This window comes from Hesperophylax consimilis, chromosome 13, assembly GCF_061612785.1.
Source record: "Hesperophylax consimilis isolate HC1 chromosome 13, BYU_Hcon_1.0, whole genome shotgun sequence".
NCBI lineage: Eukaryota > Metazoa > Arthropoda > Insecta > Trichoptera > Limnephilidae > Hesperophylax > Hesperophylax consimilis.
In genome coordinates this window covers 28,602,334-28,618,563 of record NC_142848.1, presented here as the reverse complement: position 1 = coordinate 28,618,563, position 16,230 = coordinate 28,602,334, and the positions used below count along the sequence as shown (strand labels likewise).

Below are 16,230 nucleotides of genomic sequence, written 5' to 3'. Positions count from 1 at the left end.
CGATAGCCCCGCTACTACAGGTAAGTATCCGTGGCTATCCACAGCCGCATAACATCCTCCACACTATTTTTATAAATAAAAAATAATATTTCTAATAAATATTATTAGAAATAAATATTTCTAATAAATAATATTTAATAAATAATACTTTGTATGTTCCCTGTATCTTACATACAAAATTTAAATATGTAAAAAAACGTTTAAAACGGCGCGCGCAGCCAACATGCAGTTTACGCATGCGCGAATGTTATTTCAATATGGCGTCTCACACATAAATATAAATAGTACACATGTATTTGTGCAGGTTTCCGATGTGTCGTATTTATTTAATTAAAAAATATTAACTAAATATTGACGAAACTAGGGCTTTTATACACAATCTCAATAGTTTTCTTTACATAATGATGTACAATCCTTATTAGATTAGGCAATATTTACGTAAATATCGATAGAGAAACGTCAAAATATTTCTTGAGAGATTTTTAGCGCGGGAGACATTGGAATATTATTTTTTGTAAAATATTAACTAAATATGGACAAATCGAAGGCTGTGGTATATGATCTCAATTGATTTATCTGCCAAATGAAATACAAAACATAGCAAATCACACAATATATGATGCAACATAACTGGTAATAAAACGAAATTTTTTATCACGAAAACATCGCGTATACTTTGACGTAATATTTTGTCGGTTATATTGAGTTTTCGTATTTTAAATTTATCGAACAATAAACTATGTATAAAAAAAACATTACTTACGTTTTTTTGATGAATTTCTTCGTTTTGGCACTTTAAAATAGAACCGCGCTTTGACACTACGGCCGTTATGAAGCCCGCAAAATGAATCTCTACGGCATTAAACAGAACAATTAATTTTGGTAAAGGTTACGAATTCCGTTTCACGGTAAATACGCAATATTTCACTTTCAAATAAATGGATTTAGCTTTATTAATTCAAAACATGATTTATTATGTCGGGGGAGATGGAAAAATACGCACTTTTAATTTTAATTTCGTTTATTAAGTCACTTACGCGATATGTCAATTAGTATGCGGCGCCGCCGACGACGACTATATTCATTTCAAGAGTTGGATTATATTCATAATATCGTAATTCATCCGCACAAAATATTTCATAGACACTGCTGCCAACCAAAAAAAATTTAGTATTGCCATATAAAATAAATAATATCATCGTGTATAATTAATCCATATTAATATGTAAGTCAATGTATTATTTATAACAAATAATCAACATATATAAAGCTAGAAGTCCTTCCGGTATTTACTGCGTAAAGAACGAGAATAGCCCAAGCGATTGAGACCTTGTTCTTCATACAAATTCTTTATACATAAGGGTTAAAATCGCACATAAATATATATAATTTTTTTTTAATTCGTAGATAATGTGCAGCACTCACATATGCGGTTCCGGGATACGACGGGTTATATTACGTATGGATAAAAACGAGTTTCAACTTGTACTAAATAAAAACAAAGTATTAATTATTTATTAAAAAGAAAACACATACATTCTGTGCTATGTATTACAAATATTTTTCATCACTCAATAATGAAGTAATTGACAGTATATATTACCATTGTACTAAAAATACTTTTTTCTGCTTAACATTGTCATCAAATGGCCAATTAGCGCCATTTTGTTTTTTTTAGACATTTGAAAGATCCGCCTAAAACGCCGATTCTAGTTCCGTATCAGCTTTTTATCAAATTGTTATTAGCTGAAAAGAATAACAACATGAGAGTCAATAATAATGTTTGGATCATTTCTGTAGCGCAGTTTGTAACTAGTTGTGCTTTTCTGCTGATCAGAAGAATACCTAGAATCAGCATTTATCTGCTTAAGAACTACATTACGAGGCTATTACGTGTGAAAATTCCCACACCCACGATAACTCGGGCAAACTTTACCTGCAGAAAAGACCATTCCCGAATATACTCGGGTGAAAATAAATACGATTTATGTTGAAGCCGGACAAAAGACAGCGGCGTTGATTTAAAACGAGATACCACCCTCCCGTCTCCCAATATCTGCAAATCGGGCGATATCACACGATGTTAGTACTGAGCAGTGTTTTGAATTAATAAAAATTCATATCTTGTTTATGAACTTCTTGACAATATGCACCATAATCTCAAACTTTCAGTCCCATTTTGGTCCCGTAATAGCTTTTATGTTTAGAAAATAAAATTAATTCATTAAAAAAAAGTGATTAATGATCACTGAAGGGGTTAACTTGGAACTTATCAAATTTAAAAAAAAAACATAGTGTTACTGACTGACCATTATTTGACGACAATGTTACATTTCAATTTGTGTGAAGTAACCCAACCGTAAGTGTAAAATGTGAAGGCGTTTAACTAGGGGTTGGTGTTTCTCCCCCTCCCCTCTTCCTGCGCTGGGGGGGCGGCGCGGAGCGGGACAGGTGTGGGGGGCGCGCCAGGCGGGAGAGGGGGGTGCCGTGGGTGACGTGGCCTTGTGCCTGCAGGAGGATGTTCAGCTGTGTGTGGATGTCCCCCAGGGTCTCCCGAGTCATCACGTGGACCCGGTGATCGGATCGGTTGTACATCAGGGCGTTGTTCATCATGAGCAGGACGTCTCTGCGGAAATCTTTAGTTGTTCTGGAAAAAAATAAATTATCAGATTAATATTTGCATGCATAGCTTTACCTCAAGCAGTGGATATAAGGTTTAGAGCTAGGAAAGTTATAGGCTTTATCTCAAGCAGTGGATATAAGGCTTAGAGTTAGAAAAGTTGTTGGCTTTATCTCAAGCAGTGGATATAAGGCTTAGAGCTATAAAAGTTGTTGACTTTATCTCAAGCAGTGGATATAAGGTTTAGAGCTAGGAAAGTTGTTGGCTTTATCTCAAGCAGTGGATATAAGGCTTAGAGTTAGAAAAGTTGTTGGCTTTATCTCAAGCAGTGGATATAAAGCTTAGAGCTATAAAAGTTGTTGACTTTATCTCAAGCAGTGGATATAAGGTTTAGAGCTAGGAAAGTTGTTGGCTTTATCTCAAGCAGTGGATATAAGGCTTAGAGTTAGAAAAGTTGTTGGCTTTATCTCAAGCAGTGGATATAAGGCTTAGAGCTATAAAAGTTGTTGACTTTGTCTCAAGCAGTGGATATAAGGTTTAGAGCTAGGAAAGTTGTTGGCTTTATCTCAAGCAGTGGATATAAGGCTTAGAGTTAGAAAAGTTGTTGGCTTTATCTCAAGCAGTGGATATAAAGCTTAGAGCTATAAAAGTTGTTGACTTTATCTCAAGCAGTGGATATAAGGCTTAGAGTTAGAACAGTTGTTGGCTTTATCTCAAGCAGTGGATATAAGGCTTAGAGCTATAAAAGTTGTTGACTTTATCTCAAGCAGTGGATATAAGGCTTAGAGTTAGAAAAGTTGTTGGCTTTATCTCAAGCAGTGGATATAAGGCTTAGAGCTATAAAAGTTGTTGACTTTATCTCAAGCAGTGGATATAAGGTTTAGAGCTAGGAAAGTTGTTGGCTTTATCTCAAGCAGTGGATATAAGGTTTAGAGCTAGGAAAGTTGTTGGCTTTATCTCAAGCAGTGGATATAAGGTTTAGAGCTAGGAAAGTTGCTGGCTTAGAGTAAAATTATTTTTAAAACATATTTATATTTTATAATGTTACCACACCTGTGTCATACACTCCATGATAAAACTTTTTACTCCTACACCAAAGTCAAGAGCTAGTTCTCTTCATTGGTGTACAAATACTAAAAAAAACATATTTTTCAGTATTTTGTTCTTATGCCATTCACTATAAAAAAAATATACATGTATCTCAAGCAGTGGACAGAGAGAGAAAAAAAAGCTGGCTTTGGATGGGTGAAAGTTGGCTAGAATCAATGAAATGTTACATTACAGCATTGGAATAATTATTAATGCCCAAGTCCAAAGTTGATGAAGAAGAAGAAAGAAGAGAATTACCTGATGACGCCCATGTCAATATTCTTGCGTATGGTTGAGAGATCCATGGGCTTCTTCACGACCTGACTGTATCCAGGAGCGAGGTCATCGGTGATGGGTTTGGTGAAAATCGAAGCGTACTTCAGTGTGTTTAACCTACAAAAGGTATAAGATATTATAATTCATCAACCGAGAGACTGGAATTGAATGACGTGGTAATGATTTAAGATTTTTATGCCTTTGAGGTGATTTTTCACAAAAGCGGCGCTATACACTTATTATTATTAAAAATTGGGCTGAAAAAGAAGACCTTGTCAACGCCTATTTCAAATATAATAATGTTTGTTTATTTCAACTGAACAGAGCGGTGAGTACAATACTGTCTTCCACATAAAATCAGACATCTAAATAAATTACATGCTATTAAATTGAAAATAAAATACAGTCGTTAACACATTTAGAATGAAAATATTTGTAAAATTAAATATATTATAGGTAAGTACTTAATCACTTGTCTGGATTCAAAAAGATTATATTTTAATTGGATAATAATTTTCTCATCAGTTCCAATTTTGAAAATTCCACGTTTGTGTATCACAAATATATGCAAAGATCCAAAGGTCCTGTACAGAGCTATTCGAGATCAATTTGAAGCCACGGGGAATGCGAAAACCTACTTAAATTTTTTAATTAATAATAATAATAAATTTATTTCACATAAAAATCATGCAATAAAACATGCGGAAACTTTGACTAGCCAACTAGGAATGGATCCTGTTTTAGGCCAGTCAAATTGACAAGATTAGTTCATGTCATAATTTGGCACTTAATATGAAACAAAACCGGTAAAGTAAATAACAGCCAGATAGTAGTAATAAAAAGACAGATCACCACAGGAGTTGTAAGGTAGAAAAAATGGGAAGGGTAGTTTATAAGTTTATAATTATAGTTGGATGATTAGAAAATAATCGATAGCATTGATAAATAAAGTGTAGATTAATACAGAATAGACAATTGTGTTCAGAGGTGATAAATATGTGTTTTTGTATTGTTATTGTAATTATGTATCAGTGTTTTGACAATAATGTACATATATATTTTTTATAATGAGATTATCTATTGATCAACATTTTTTCACTTTTTACCCTCCCTAAATCAAGGAGCCAGTCGTTGACCAATTTGCGCAAAACATAAAAATTTGTACTTTTCGTTTTCCAAGCATTAGGAATGATATTAAATAATTTAGGTCCTAAGTACGTAATGTAACTAAATGACATATCTCATTCCATGTCTTAGGGGCCGTTCAAGTATTATGTAAGCACTATAGGGGGGCAGGGGGGTCTTTGCTTTGCTTATTTTTGATGACATGGGGGGGTGTAGTAAAAATAACAGAAAAATATGTTTTTGTATTTATTTAAAAGATTTGTTTTTTTAGTATAAAACAAATAAAATTAATTTAAATGCCGTAAGATGACAATACTATTTACGTAAAAATTAGCATTCAGTCGAGAGGCTTAAATTATGGTGGCCTGGACAGAAGGTCCCTTATTTAACTTAATTAAATCCTTAAAATAGCCAAAATGAATAATTCATATTTCGTGCCGCTATCGTAACAATGATTTGTTGTTTTTTTATTATATGAACGAGATAACAGAGAAGTTATAGATTCTTACAAATTCCCCATACAAAATGAATGTGTTTTTGAAAAATCGAGTTCTCTTAATTTTTCTATGATTGGAGTAAAAAATCAAGTAAAAATGTGGTTAGCGTTTTTGACAACATTTAGAAATAGTTATGTTTATTTAAAATGCATACACTAGAAAGATAATTTTATCTAGTTTCTTAACTCTTTGCATGCGGCCGTATCAACTGTTGTTACGGCAAAAAGTCTATACTCACACGCGGCTGTATCAACAGTTGATACGGAAACTTTGACGGCCGATATTCCAGCGCTCTTTTGTCATAAATGTATTTCTTGCTCACTTGGACATTCGTAGAACTATCACGATGCTGACATATACAAGAATTTCTCAAAAATAAAATTGTATTTCATAAAAAAAGATCGATAATCAAGTGCGCCTCTTCGCGCCTTTTAGTCCTTTAGTTTACATTTTTGTCAACGGATGGCGTTAGTACTAGTATGTCATTCACAACTTTTCATAACTAAAAATGATAAGTGATCATGGTGTCCCACTTGTGTCTATCACCTAAGTACACACACGCCGAGTGAATGGCGGGACCACATTCAAAAGATACGGTACGTCTTTGTATGAAATTTTATGTTTTTGTTTTTATAAACATCTAAGAGTGTTGACAAACGAGGATTTGTTTTCATATTGTGGAGAATAATCTGTTCTGTCTGTATAGTCCAATAAATCATGCCAGAATGCTATAATTTGACATTTAATTGCGTGCATAGGTATTTGAAAATATGTACCGCGTAGGGGTATAGATAAAACGGAGCAAATTAATGCGTTCAAAAGGTTAAACAGTATTTGTTTTTACGGAAAATTTAAAAAAATAAGAGATATATATAGCGCATTTAAATACACAGAAAACATTTCAAACTGAACAAATGTGATGATGACAGAATAAATGTGTCAATACTTGTCCTGGTATTATACCTGCTGTATGCTAAGAGAATGGCCTTTTTCCAGGTGCGATATTCCTTGTCGGGTTCGGTGGCGGAGGTTCCCGGAGGGGGAGGTGTGGAGGGGGCAGGGCTGCCGGGCAGCGAGTCCAGAGGAGTGGCCGGACTCTCGGAGCGGGAACCCGATACTGAAATTCAATACACAAATATAATTATTACAATTACTTTATTTTTTAAAATCTCGCTGAAAATTAAAATAATATATTTTACTGGAAAGGGCCACAATAATATTACATATGTATTTAAGCTCAACTTTTTAATATATCATCTTTTTGCATTACTTAATTATTAACTGCCGGGTGTAAGTGGGTGATATCCAGTTAAAATAAAAGGTATAAAAAAAATACTTCTCAACTAATATCTGAGAGTTACTGGAAAGGGAAAAAGGAATATTGACCGCTCAGGCCTCTGGTATATTTTATCAGAAGACCAGAGTATTTCCACTTTGCAATAAAATCCAAATAAATGGAATATTTTTGAATATATTTCAAAATAAAAAACTGTTTTTGAAAGGTGATGAAATATGCCTTCAAATTTTATTATTAGAAATAAGCAAACCATTTTTTAAATATGAAAATTTTAAATGCAAACATAAAAATGTTTTTAAAAATCGCACAATGGTTTTTTCCAACTTAAAATAAGTAATTTCCGTGATATATGGGTATGTAAAGGTTAAGCAGAAAGTGTTGCTTGTGCAATAATGTAAGATCTAGATAGCAGAAGGCTGAATGCCGGGATGGGAACCCAAAGCCTTGGACCCCTCAGTCATAAACCATGTACATATTTATCTTGAGCATGAGTTCTTAGTCTTTGGGGATGCTATCCAAAAGGTCGTTTTAAGAAATGGAAGAAGTGGACTAGGGTTATGTTGTATGAGTAGAAATGGAAGAAGTGGACTAGGGTTATGTTGTATGAGTAGAAATGGAAGAAGTGGACTAGGGTTATGTTGTATGAGTAGAAATGGAAGAAGTGGACTAGGGTTATGTTGTATGAGTAGAAATGGAAGAAGTGGACTAGGGTTATGTTGTATGAGTAGAAATGGAAGAAGTGGACTAGGGTTGTGTTGTATGAGTAGAAATGGAAGAAGTGGACTAGGGTTATGTTGTATGAGTAGAAATGGAAGAAGTGGACTAGGGTTGTGTTGTATGAGTAGAAATGGAAGAAGTGGACTAGGGTTGTGTTGTATGAGTAGAAATGGAAGAAGTGGACTAGGGTTATGTTGTATGAGTAGAGATGGAAGGAGTGGACTAGGGTTATGTTGTATGAGTAGAAATGGAAGAAGTGGACTAGGGTTGTGTTGTATGAGTAGAAATGGAAAAAGTGGACTAGGGTTGTGTTGTATGAGTAGAAATGGAAGAAGTGGACTAGGGTTATGTTGTATGAGTAGAGATGGAAGGAGTGGACTAGGGTTATGTTGTATGAGTAGAAATGGAAGAAGTGGACTAGGGTTGTGTTGTATGAGTAGAAATGGAAGAAGTGGACTAGGGTTATGTTGTATGAGTAGAAATGGAAGAAGTGGACTAGGGTTGTGTTGTATGAGTAGAAATGGAAGAAGTGGACTAGGGTTGTGTTGTATGAGTAGAAATGGAAGAAGTGGACTAGGGTTATGTTGTATGAGTAGAGATGGAAGGAGTGGACTAGGGTTATGTTGTATGAGTAGAAATGGAAGAAGTGGACTAGGGTTGTGTTGTATGAGTAGAAATGGAAGAAGTGGACTAGGGTTATGTTGTATGAGTAGAGATGGCAAATTTTAGCATTAATTTTCAGATGTTTTAGCATTAACAATTGGAAATTTAGCGTTTTATAGCATTTTGAGGCATAATTTAGCGTTTTGTAGCAAAATAGAAAAAAATGTATTTCCTGAATGTTTTTATCGCATATTTTAAGTATTTTTGGTAAAATATATGTTTAACCTTCATTTGCAAGTATTTCCATGTGAAAGATTTTAAATAATTAATTTTAATATTAAATTAATAAGGAAGGAAACTCTAAGTACGGGTCGAACACAAACACAACAAATGCAGATTGCGATTAACATCAATAGGCGTAATTTATTTCGCACAATTTGTGTAATGTCAAAAAGCAATTTTAGCCTACAGTACAAAAATATTAAATATTTACACATAAAATAGTAACAAAATTATAAAAAATCGTAGGAAAGGCTTCCAAAAATGAAATAAAGTAGGCATAATACTTTTCCCTGCACATTCACATGAAACTACCTTCCTTATGCATTTTTCTTAATTCTTCTTTAGTTGTACTGGACTAAATATTACTGTATCAGCTTCTCCAATTTGTATGGTTCTTTGACTTCTGAAATACGCTATATTCTCGGAAAGCGTTTACGCACACAGTCGGTGGAGCGCGAGCTGAAGTTAGAGCTGATAAATATCGATTTTTTTAAATTCTCGCATATTATTTTAATACCCGGTATTTTCGGGAAATTCGCGCCTATTTCGCTAAATAGAATAATTTAGCTGAAATACGGCCAAAATCACGTTTTTCGCGTTAATTCGCGAAATAGAAATCACTGGAAACACTTTCAAATACCTTGAAACGCAAAGAAAACTTATAAATGCCCTATTTTCGAACCATAAATATTTTTTCGCGTTTTTAGTTAAAACGAAATTTTGCCATCTCTATGTATGAGGGATGAAGCACAAAAATCACTAAAACGAGTTGTAAAAAAGTTGGGCATGTATTTGACATGTCTCTCGGCTATATCTTGGTATGAAATTCGACAACAATAGTAAATATGTTTTGATAAAACAAACCTTCATTTCTAAATCTCCTGCTGAGGCTCTTCTTATCGGTAGACCCTTGGGAGTTATCCGATCCAATCTCATCGCTATACTCGGACTTGTTGGATACCACACCCTCCATTTCTGCAGGGGACCCAGCCGCCTCTTCCTTCTCCGTTTTCTTCCGCGAATAGTCTCGCTTCGTCTTGCCGGGATTCATCTCCTTGATGACTTCAATCGGGGTATCATCATCGGTTTCTGTGTGAGTTTCCACCTGCTGGTGCTGGTCAGTTGAGACATTATCCGTGTTTGAATCCTTCGATTCCAGAATCTCCGAGTTTTCCATTGTTTCAATTTCCTAAAACAAATCAATAAGAAGATTTAATGAATTGCTAGGCAGGATTGAATTATAAACCTAAAATGAAGTAATCAGCAGCAATATCAAATGTACAAGACAACAATACACAAGACCTTCCCTCTCACGGGAATTATATTACCACCTGATTGACCGACAATATGAGATAGTTAATAACGAAAGGGCAGTCCGGTTGTGAAGAGATCTGGAATGAGTGAGAGAGTATAGAAGGATGCCGTTAGTTCGTTTACATGTGTAACGATCAGAGATGTGCTTTATTTCAAATGGAAATGCAAAATTCAAAATGGGTATTTTCCATTTTAAATGCTTTTCTAAAAACCATTTTGCATTTTAAATGCTTTTCTAAATGTATTTTCCATTTTAAATGCTTTTTTGCAACATTCTTCCTACTATCTCCACTCATCTTTTTTCATAAGCCCCAAATATCAGTCGGTCCTCAACCTCGCTAAGAGAGATAATTTATATTTATCAAGTTGCTCCCTGGTAGGAGCCCGGCAACTGAGTGATACCATTACAAAAAATACTGAACATGGGGCCATGACGCTGTAATATTAAATGTTAGATAGCAGTTTCTATGTTTTTACGTTGGCAAAATTAGTCCCGCGCAAATTATTTGTAGTTTCATAATCTGTAGTCGTGGTGTTTTTGGATTTACCATCATGTAATATGTTTGTTCTACATTGATGTCCATTATTAAATGACAAAATTGTTTAAAAATTCTATAATTATTTTAATTGTTTGACCTGAGAAACCATTTTGCATTTTCAATGCATTTTGAAAATAGGTATTTTGCATTTTCAATGCATTTTGAAAATAGGTATTTTGCATTTTGCATTTGAAATGCTTTTCTAAAAATCATTTTGCATTTTCAAATAGAAAAGTTTTGACCCATTTCCATTTTGCATTTCAAATGGTTTTGGGTACCCATTTTGCACATCTCTGGTAACGATTTACATAAGGAGTCGAAGAAATTACCCAATCTCATTGAGCCAACATCAACTGTGAACAGGGGTTTGGCTTTATCCCACCGAGTTAGTGCACTGGTTTGCAGTGGATCAATGCTGTCAGGTCCTTCCACACATCGGCGTTGACTAAACATTAAATTTGTTCCCCATTATCCGATATTTTAACTTACCATATTACTGGTTTCATCTAAATTTTCATCTCTTGGAGAGACTTCTTCTTCTTCCATTTCGCTATTCTCAGATCTCTCAGCCAAGTCTTCATGGGACCTTTTAGCATCAAGGTCTTTCTTTATATCGGCCACCTTTTGATTCATCTCTCCATCGCTGCTGTCTTCGTCTTCCGGGATAGTTGGCTCAGGTGTGGCATCGGTATCTATTTCCATTTTAATTGTTTCATCATTCAAATTTTCAACAGGGTCAATTTCTTCTGGGTCAGGTTTTTCATTGGAATCCCTGGAAAACAAAGTTTAAAATTACCTAACATTTTTACAAATCTTGTAGTGTTGGCTAACCTAAAAGAAGAAACCAAATTTACAGAAAATTAACCAGGAACTTAGGAATATAAGTGAGCATGAAACCATCGCATCCTAAGAATTTGTAGGTCTTAAAGTCTGTGATGGGCTGGATAATTATGGAATAATGCCAAATGCCAAAAATGATGATCAACTGGGTCAGCATAAGTGACCCAGAGTCATTAGAATAGTGTGGAATAAGATTAGACCAAGACGGGGAGGACAGAGAACTCGATAAGAACGGGTAGGAACCGGAGTAAGGAAAAATAATCGATACATACATCATGTAGTACAATAAATAAAACATACTCTTTAGTGACTACATTGTCAGCTACAGCTGCTTCCGTTTGGTTTTCAGGTTCAGGGGGTGGCGTTGGCGGGTTAGGAAGGACACTTCCACTCGGCGGTACTTCAGTATTAGAATTTTCATTCACATTCATTGGGGACAAGAGTGAATTTAGCACATCCGTACCACTGTCGGCACCCGAGGGAGAAGAAACCTCGTCAAGACTGGCAACGCTTCCCGTAAGCTCTCTCTTGTTGAAGAGGTTCTTGTCAGAATGCAGGGTCCGGCTGTGTGAAGACTTGTGGATTGAAGAAACTGGCGGAATATCCAAATCGATATCGGAAAACGCATAAACGTCTTCGGCTTTGATTTCAATGTCGTCTATTTCAATTTTTTCCGGTGTTTTTTCAGTTTGAGGGGATTCTTTTGTCGGCATCAGCTCCGGTGGTGGAACACTCTGCAGAGGTGGGATATTGTTGAGGGCTTCAGAATTTGAAGCGTCGCGGAACTGCTGCTCAAATTCCTGAAGTTCCGATTTGATCTGCTCAATTTTTAGGAGTTCGGACTTTGATACAGATATTGGCTGCAGCATGGGGGGCTCCGTCGAAATGACTGGTATTGGATTTGATGTCTTTTCCAACAGGAGTGATAGGGTGGGCGCACCAGCTGATGGACTGCCGACTTCTATAAAAGACCAATGAGTTTTAAAAGACACTAGCCTAAATTGATACAGATCTTAAATATGCATCAGGTTGAAACCTGAAAAAGGTCGGGAATTTGTGCTCTACTGAAATCCCAAAAGATAAAGTGTAATCCACATCGATATGAAAGCAAACTGATTTAGTCACCAATTTACGTAAGACTTGACAAGGATCCAGAGTAGACAACGCAATTGATTTTCTGTTCAAGAAAGAAATTTGATATTTGAAAATAATGGATCAATTTCAACAGAAGTAAGGAAAAATTGACCTTACTTCTCGCACACGGACACACGGTTTATCTCTTTAACGAATGTAATCTATTCCAATTAGCATATTAATGGGAAAGTTTAGTTACCCATGACGGAGTTCTGATGATGCGTGGGGCTCTGCAGCAGCGAGGTGAGCAACGGGGCCGCCGCTCCTTCTGTCCGTCGCCACGCGCGCTCAAGCAGCCCTCGACGCTGCTCCCTTTCGCGCAGCCACTGCGCTCTCCGCGCCACTCCGCGTTCACGCTCCCGCTTTGCGTTCTCCAGAGCGGTGTTCAACTCGCGGACGCGGCTCTCCGTGATGCTTTCCGAAGTCAATTCCTTCACTTCTTCCTGTAAAAAGAAACATTACAGTAACCTAATATTTGTGCTCAATTCGAATTTAAGTCCTACGAATTTTAATAAATAATGTGCGCAGGAATTTCACTGATTGTTGAAATTGGGGACTAGTTTCTTATATATATTTTTTTTCTTGTACAATATTTTTATATCAGGCATACCAGACACTGCAGAATAGTTATAATACCTCCAACTTCTGACATGTCCCAGACATTCTGATGGCATGATACACTAGCGCCTCTGTTATTCTCTTCGACTCTTGACATGACACTTAACAAACGGACTGCAATCTTTAGAGCACAGGCGTCAGGTAGGTATGCTTTCCTTGTTCTATCGGTATTACAATGGAAGATGCTCTGAGGAACTAGCGTCATTGATCCCTTCGGCACCGGTGCGTAGTCGGGATACACGCCAAACGCGCGCCCAACATTTGTACACAGTTGACATTTGTCACATGAGAGCGGGTCGCTTCTATGATTCGTTCTTAAGTTCAACAGCTCGGCTGTGGAACGAACTGCCGGCCTCTGTGTTTCCTCCCTCCTACAACATGGGACTCTTCAAGACCCATGTTCACTCCTTCCTCTCCACAAAAAGACCCTCCACACAGCATCCCCAAAGATGACATAGGCCCTGAGGGAAATTATTTTCTTCAGGGCCTCCTGTGTGGAGTTAATATAAAAAAAATATTAAAAAAATGACCTGATTTGGTAATGCCATGTCTTTCAATGAATAAGTTATCAATTAATTTTACCTTAATTTTAGCAAATGTCCTTGCTGTCTCGGCCATCTCTTTCTGAAGCTCCTGGATCCTCTGCTGCGTCAGCTTCTTAACGATGCACTCCTGCGGGGTCTCCGTCACACCCTCGCCCGCCCTCTTCTTGCGGCGTGGGGTCTCCACGTTCTCCAGCATGGTGCCATACTGTGCCGCGCAGTTCTTCTGTGAGAACCAGTCGGGTGGGCGGTTGGGATCCCCTAGAGATCTCAGGGCGCGGGACACCGACATCCAGTTTTGGTCGCCACTCCGGACCACAGAAGAGGCGAGACATAGCTTTTCTTGGGTGCTCCACGTGTCCAGTGGCACACGCTTTATCTGAAGGCGTTCTTGAATTGAAGACATTTCTTATCCCTTAAAAAATATATATTGGATCAAAAAAATTATCCAAGACAAGTGTATCTCGAAATAGTATGTCTATAAAAAAATATAATTAAAAAAAATTAATATCATACAATTTGTATTGTTATCAAGTTACTTTGTTTTTTTTTCATAATAACTTAAAATACTATTATACTTAACATCACTTTTGAAAAGTGTTTCAATCGGTATTCTTTCAAAATGGTCTGTCAGTTTGCAAATTTTCGCGTAAATTGATATTTACGTAAATAATATGAAATAGCACTATTTTTTTAAATCGTAAATGCAAAAAGTTGTTGTTTGTTGTCATTAAGTTGAATCAAGGGTTTGATTCAACTGAATGACAATTTTACTATAACTTTAAATACAGTTTTAAATGACTAGTAATCATGCATAATTTATAAGGTCCAAAATAGGCGCTATTTATGTGTATTTACCAGGTGGAGGTCATACCCCCTACGTTTGGTTCTATTCTTATGAAAATAAGGTTATATTTAAAGCGCTATAACTAATACCATATTATAATAAATATAGGTGCAGCGTACATAACTGTCAAACGATAATATTATGATATCGACAGGAGACCTCTGTTTATTTACAAAGTTAAAGCCTGCATAGATTGCAAAATAATTTGTATTAAAAGCCCTACATTACATTATTATTGTTCAGACAGGGTAATTATACTTTTAACTCGAACTTATTATATAGTGATCATGTTATGAGAAAAATGCGCCGAAACTACACGCCAGTAATCGTTATATATTTTTATGCACACAATTAATTCAACATAATAAATAACTACCTGGCGTTTAACGCACAAAGTAAAAAATGTGTTTGGATATTTTATTCTGAAGCAAAACTTTATGTATCCAGAGGAATATATGTAATATCACACGAATATTGAAAGAGAACGCTTTCCGGCATTTCGGTGCGAGCGAAAATTTAACCATAGAAAATAACCCCGAGGTAAACGTCAAAAATTAAAAATATAAATCTCTGTGGGCGCTTTGTCTCTGGGCGTAATAATTTATTCGATTTCAAGCGACGTCGGCATTTCTGTGTGTCAACATTATTTAACAAAAAATTATTTAAATATTATTTTCTCATCCTTGGTATTAGGAATAGTACAATAACCTTCTAAAAAACCTAATAAATACATTGGAATAACAATAAATTTTAACATCCTAATTCTGATAAAATGAATTTTAATATAATAAATGTTGAGACAATATTTAAAATATAGTTTTTTCTTCAAAATATTTATAGGTTTCTTCCTACTTTACTTTGGCTAAGACCAATCAACACTATTGAACCATTTTACTTGATCACTGAATTGAACTCACAGTGAGAGTCCCACACTTGAATATCTCTTTTCTCAACAAGAAAACAACACAATGACCGGTCGGTGGCTGAGTTGAAATCGCGTTTGGGTCCCACCCAGGCGTAGTTGTTCAATTTCTCGGCTGGCTAAATCCTCCATCACAACACAAGCAACATTTTCCGCTTACTGTGGTGGTAGTACGAGATTTTTTAAATATTGTCAGGCTATTTGTAACCCGAAATTTTTTTTCTTAAAAAAAAACACACTAATTTTAATTATTTTGTACGAAAATCCTTCTTACAAAAGTATTATTATTAATTATTAGGTACAATATTTTTTACAATTCAGGTTTTCCAGTAATGTAGGCCTCACTGGGTGGCTTGCCCGTGCTGAGGCCTTCATTTTATAATATGAAATATAAACTACATAATACATTTAATGAGAAAAATTATACATTTAAAATTAAAAATACATAATAAAATATTTAAAATTAAAAAAAATAGTACATTGAAAATAATCTTGTGTGTTTGTGAGTGATGTGTGTTTATATTGGTTTTGTGTGTTACGTGAAGGTTTTATTTGTATTTTATGCTATGAAATTTTGGTAATATTGTCTTTTTTGTTCTTTAATCCATTTTGTAATTTTGTGTGTGAATTTATTTTTATTTTCCTCAATTTTAATTTCAAGTTTTAAACTGTTGAAAGCTTTTATTGCATGGTATTGGTAGTGTCTTTGTCCAAAGCTTGAATTTACTGTCGGAGTTTTTATGTTTTCTTTGTACGCTTGTCTAACTGGTCTGTTAGTGTTATTTTGTGTACGTTGAAATTTATTTTTTTTTGTCAAAAATGTAGTTTAGTAGTGTTTTAACGTATAATTGGCGTATATCTAGTACGTCACAGCTGTTGAATATTTGGTCTGTATCGGTCAGTCTATGTTTTTTTAGTATTATCTTTAAGATCGTTTTCTGTGCGGTTTCTATGTAATTGATAGCCGA

General features: G+C 35.5%; 1 protein-coding gene across 1 annotated transcript; it reads right to left on the bottom strand.

Annotated features, from left to right (window-relative positions):
* Positions 1-1,483: 1,483 nt before the first annotated feature.
* On the bottom strand, positions 1,484-14,851 carry Brd8 (Bromodomain containing 8). The gene is made up of 9 exons (XM_089638637.1): positions 14,717-14,851; positions 13,534-13,908; positions 12,533-12,776; positions 11,500-12,160; positions 10,849-11,131; positions 9,371-9,695; positions 6,571-6,724; positions 3,968-4,102; positions 1,484-2,647 (listed from the first exon to the last, which is right to left on the bottom strand). The coding sequence occupies exons 2-9, from the start codon at positions 13,897-13,899 to the stop codon at positions 2,383-2,385; spliced, it is 2,433 nt and encodes an 810-aa protein (XP_089494763.1). The 5' UTR covers positions 13,900-13,908; positions 14,717-14,851; the 3' UTR covers positions 1,484-2,382.
* Between the last annotated feature and the right edge of the window lie 1,379 nt (positions 14,852-16,230).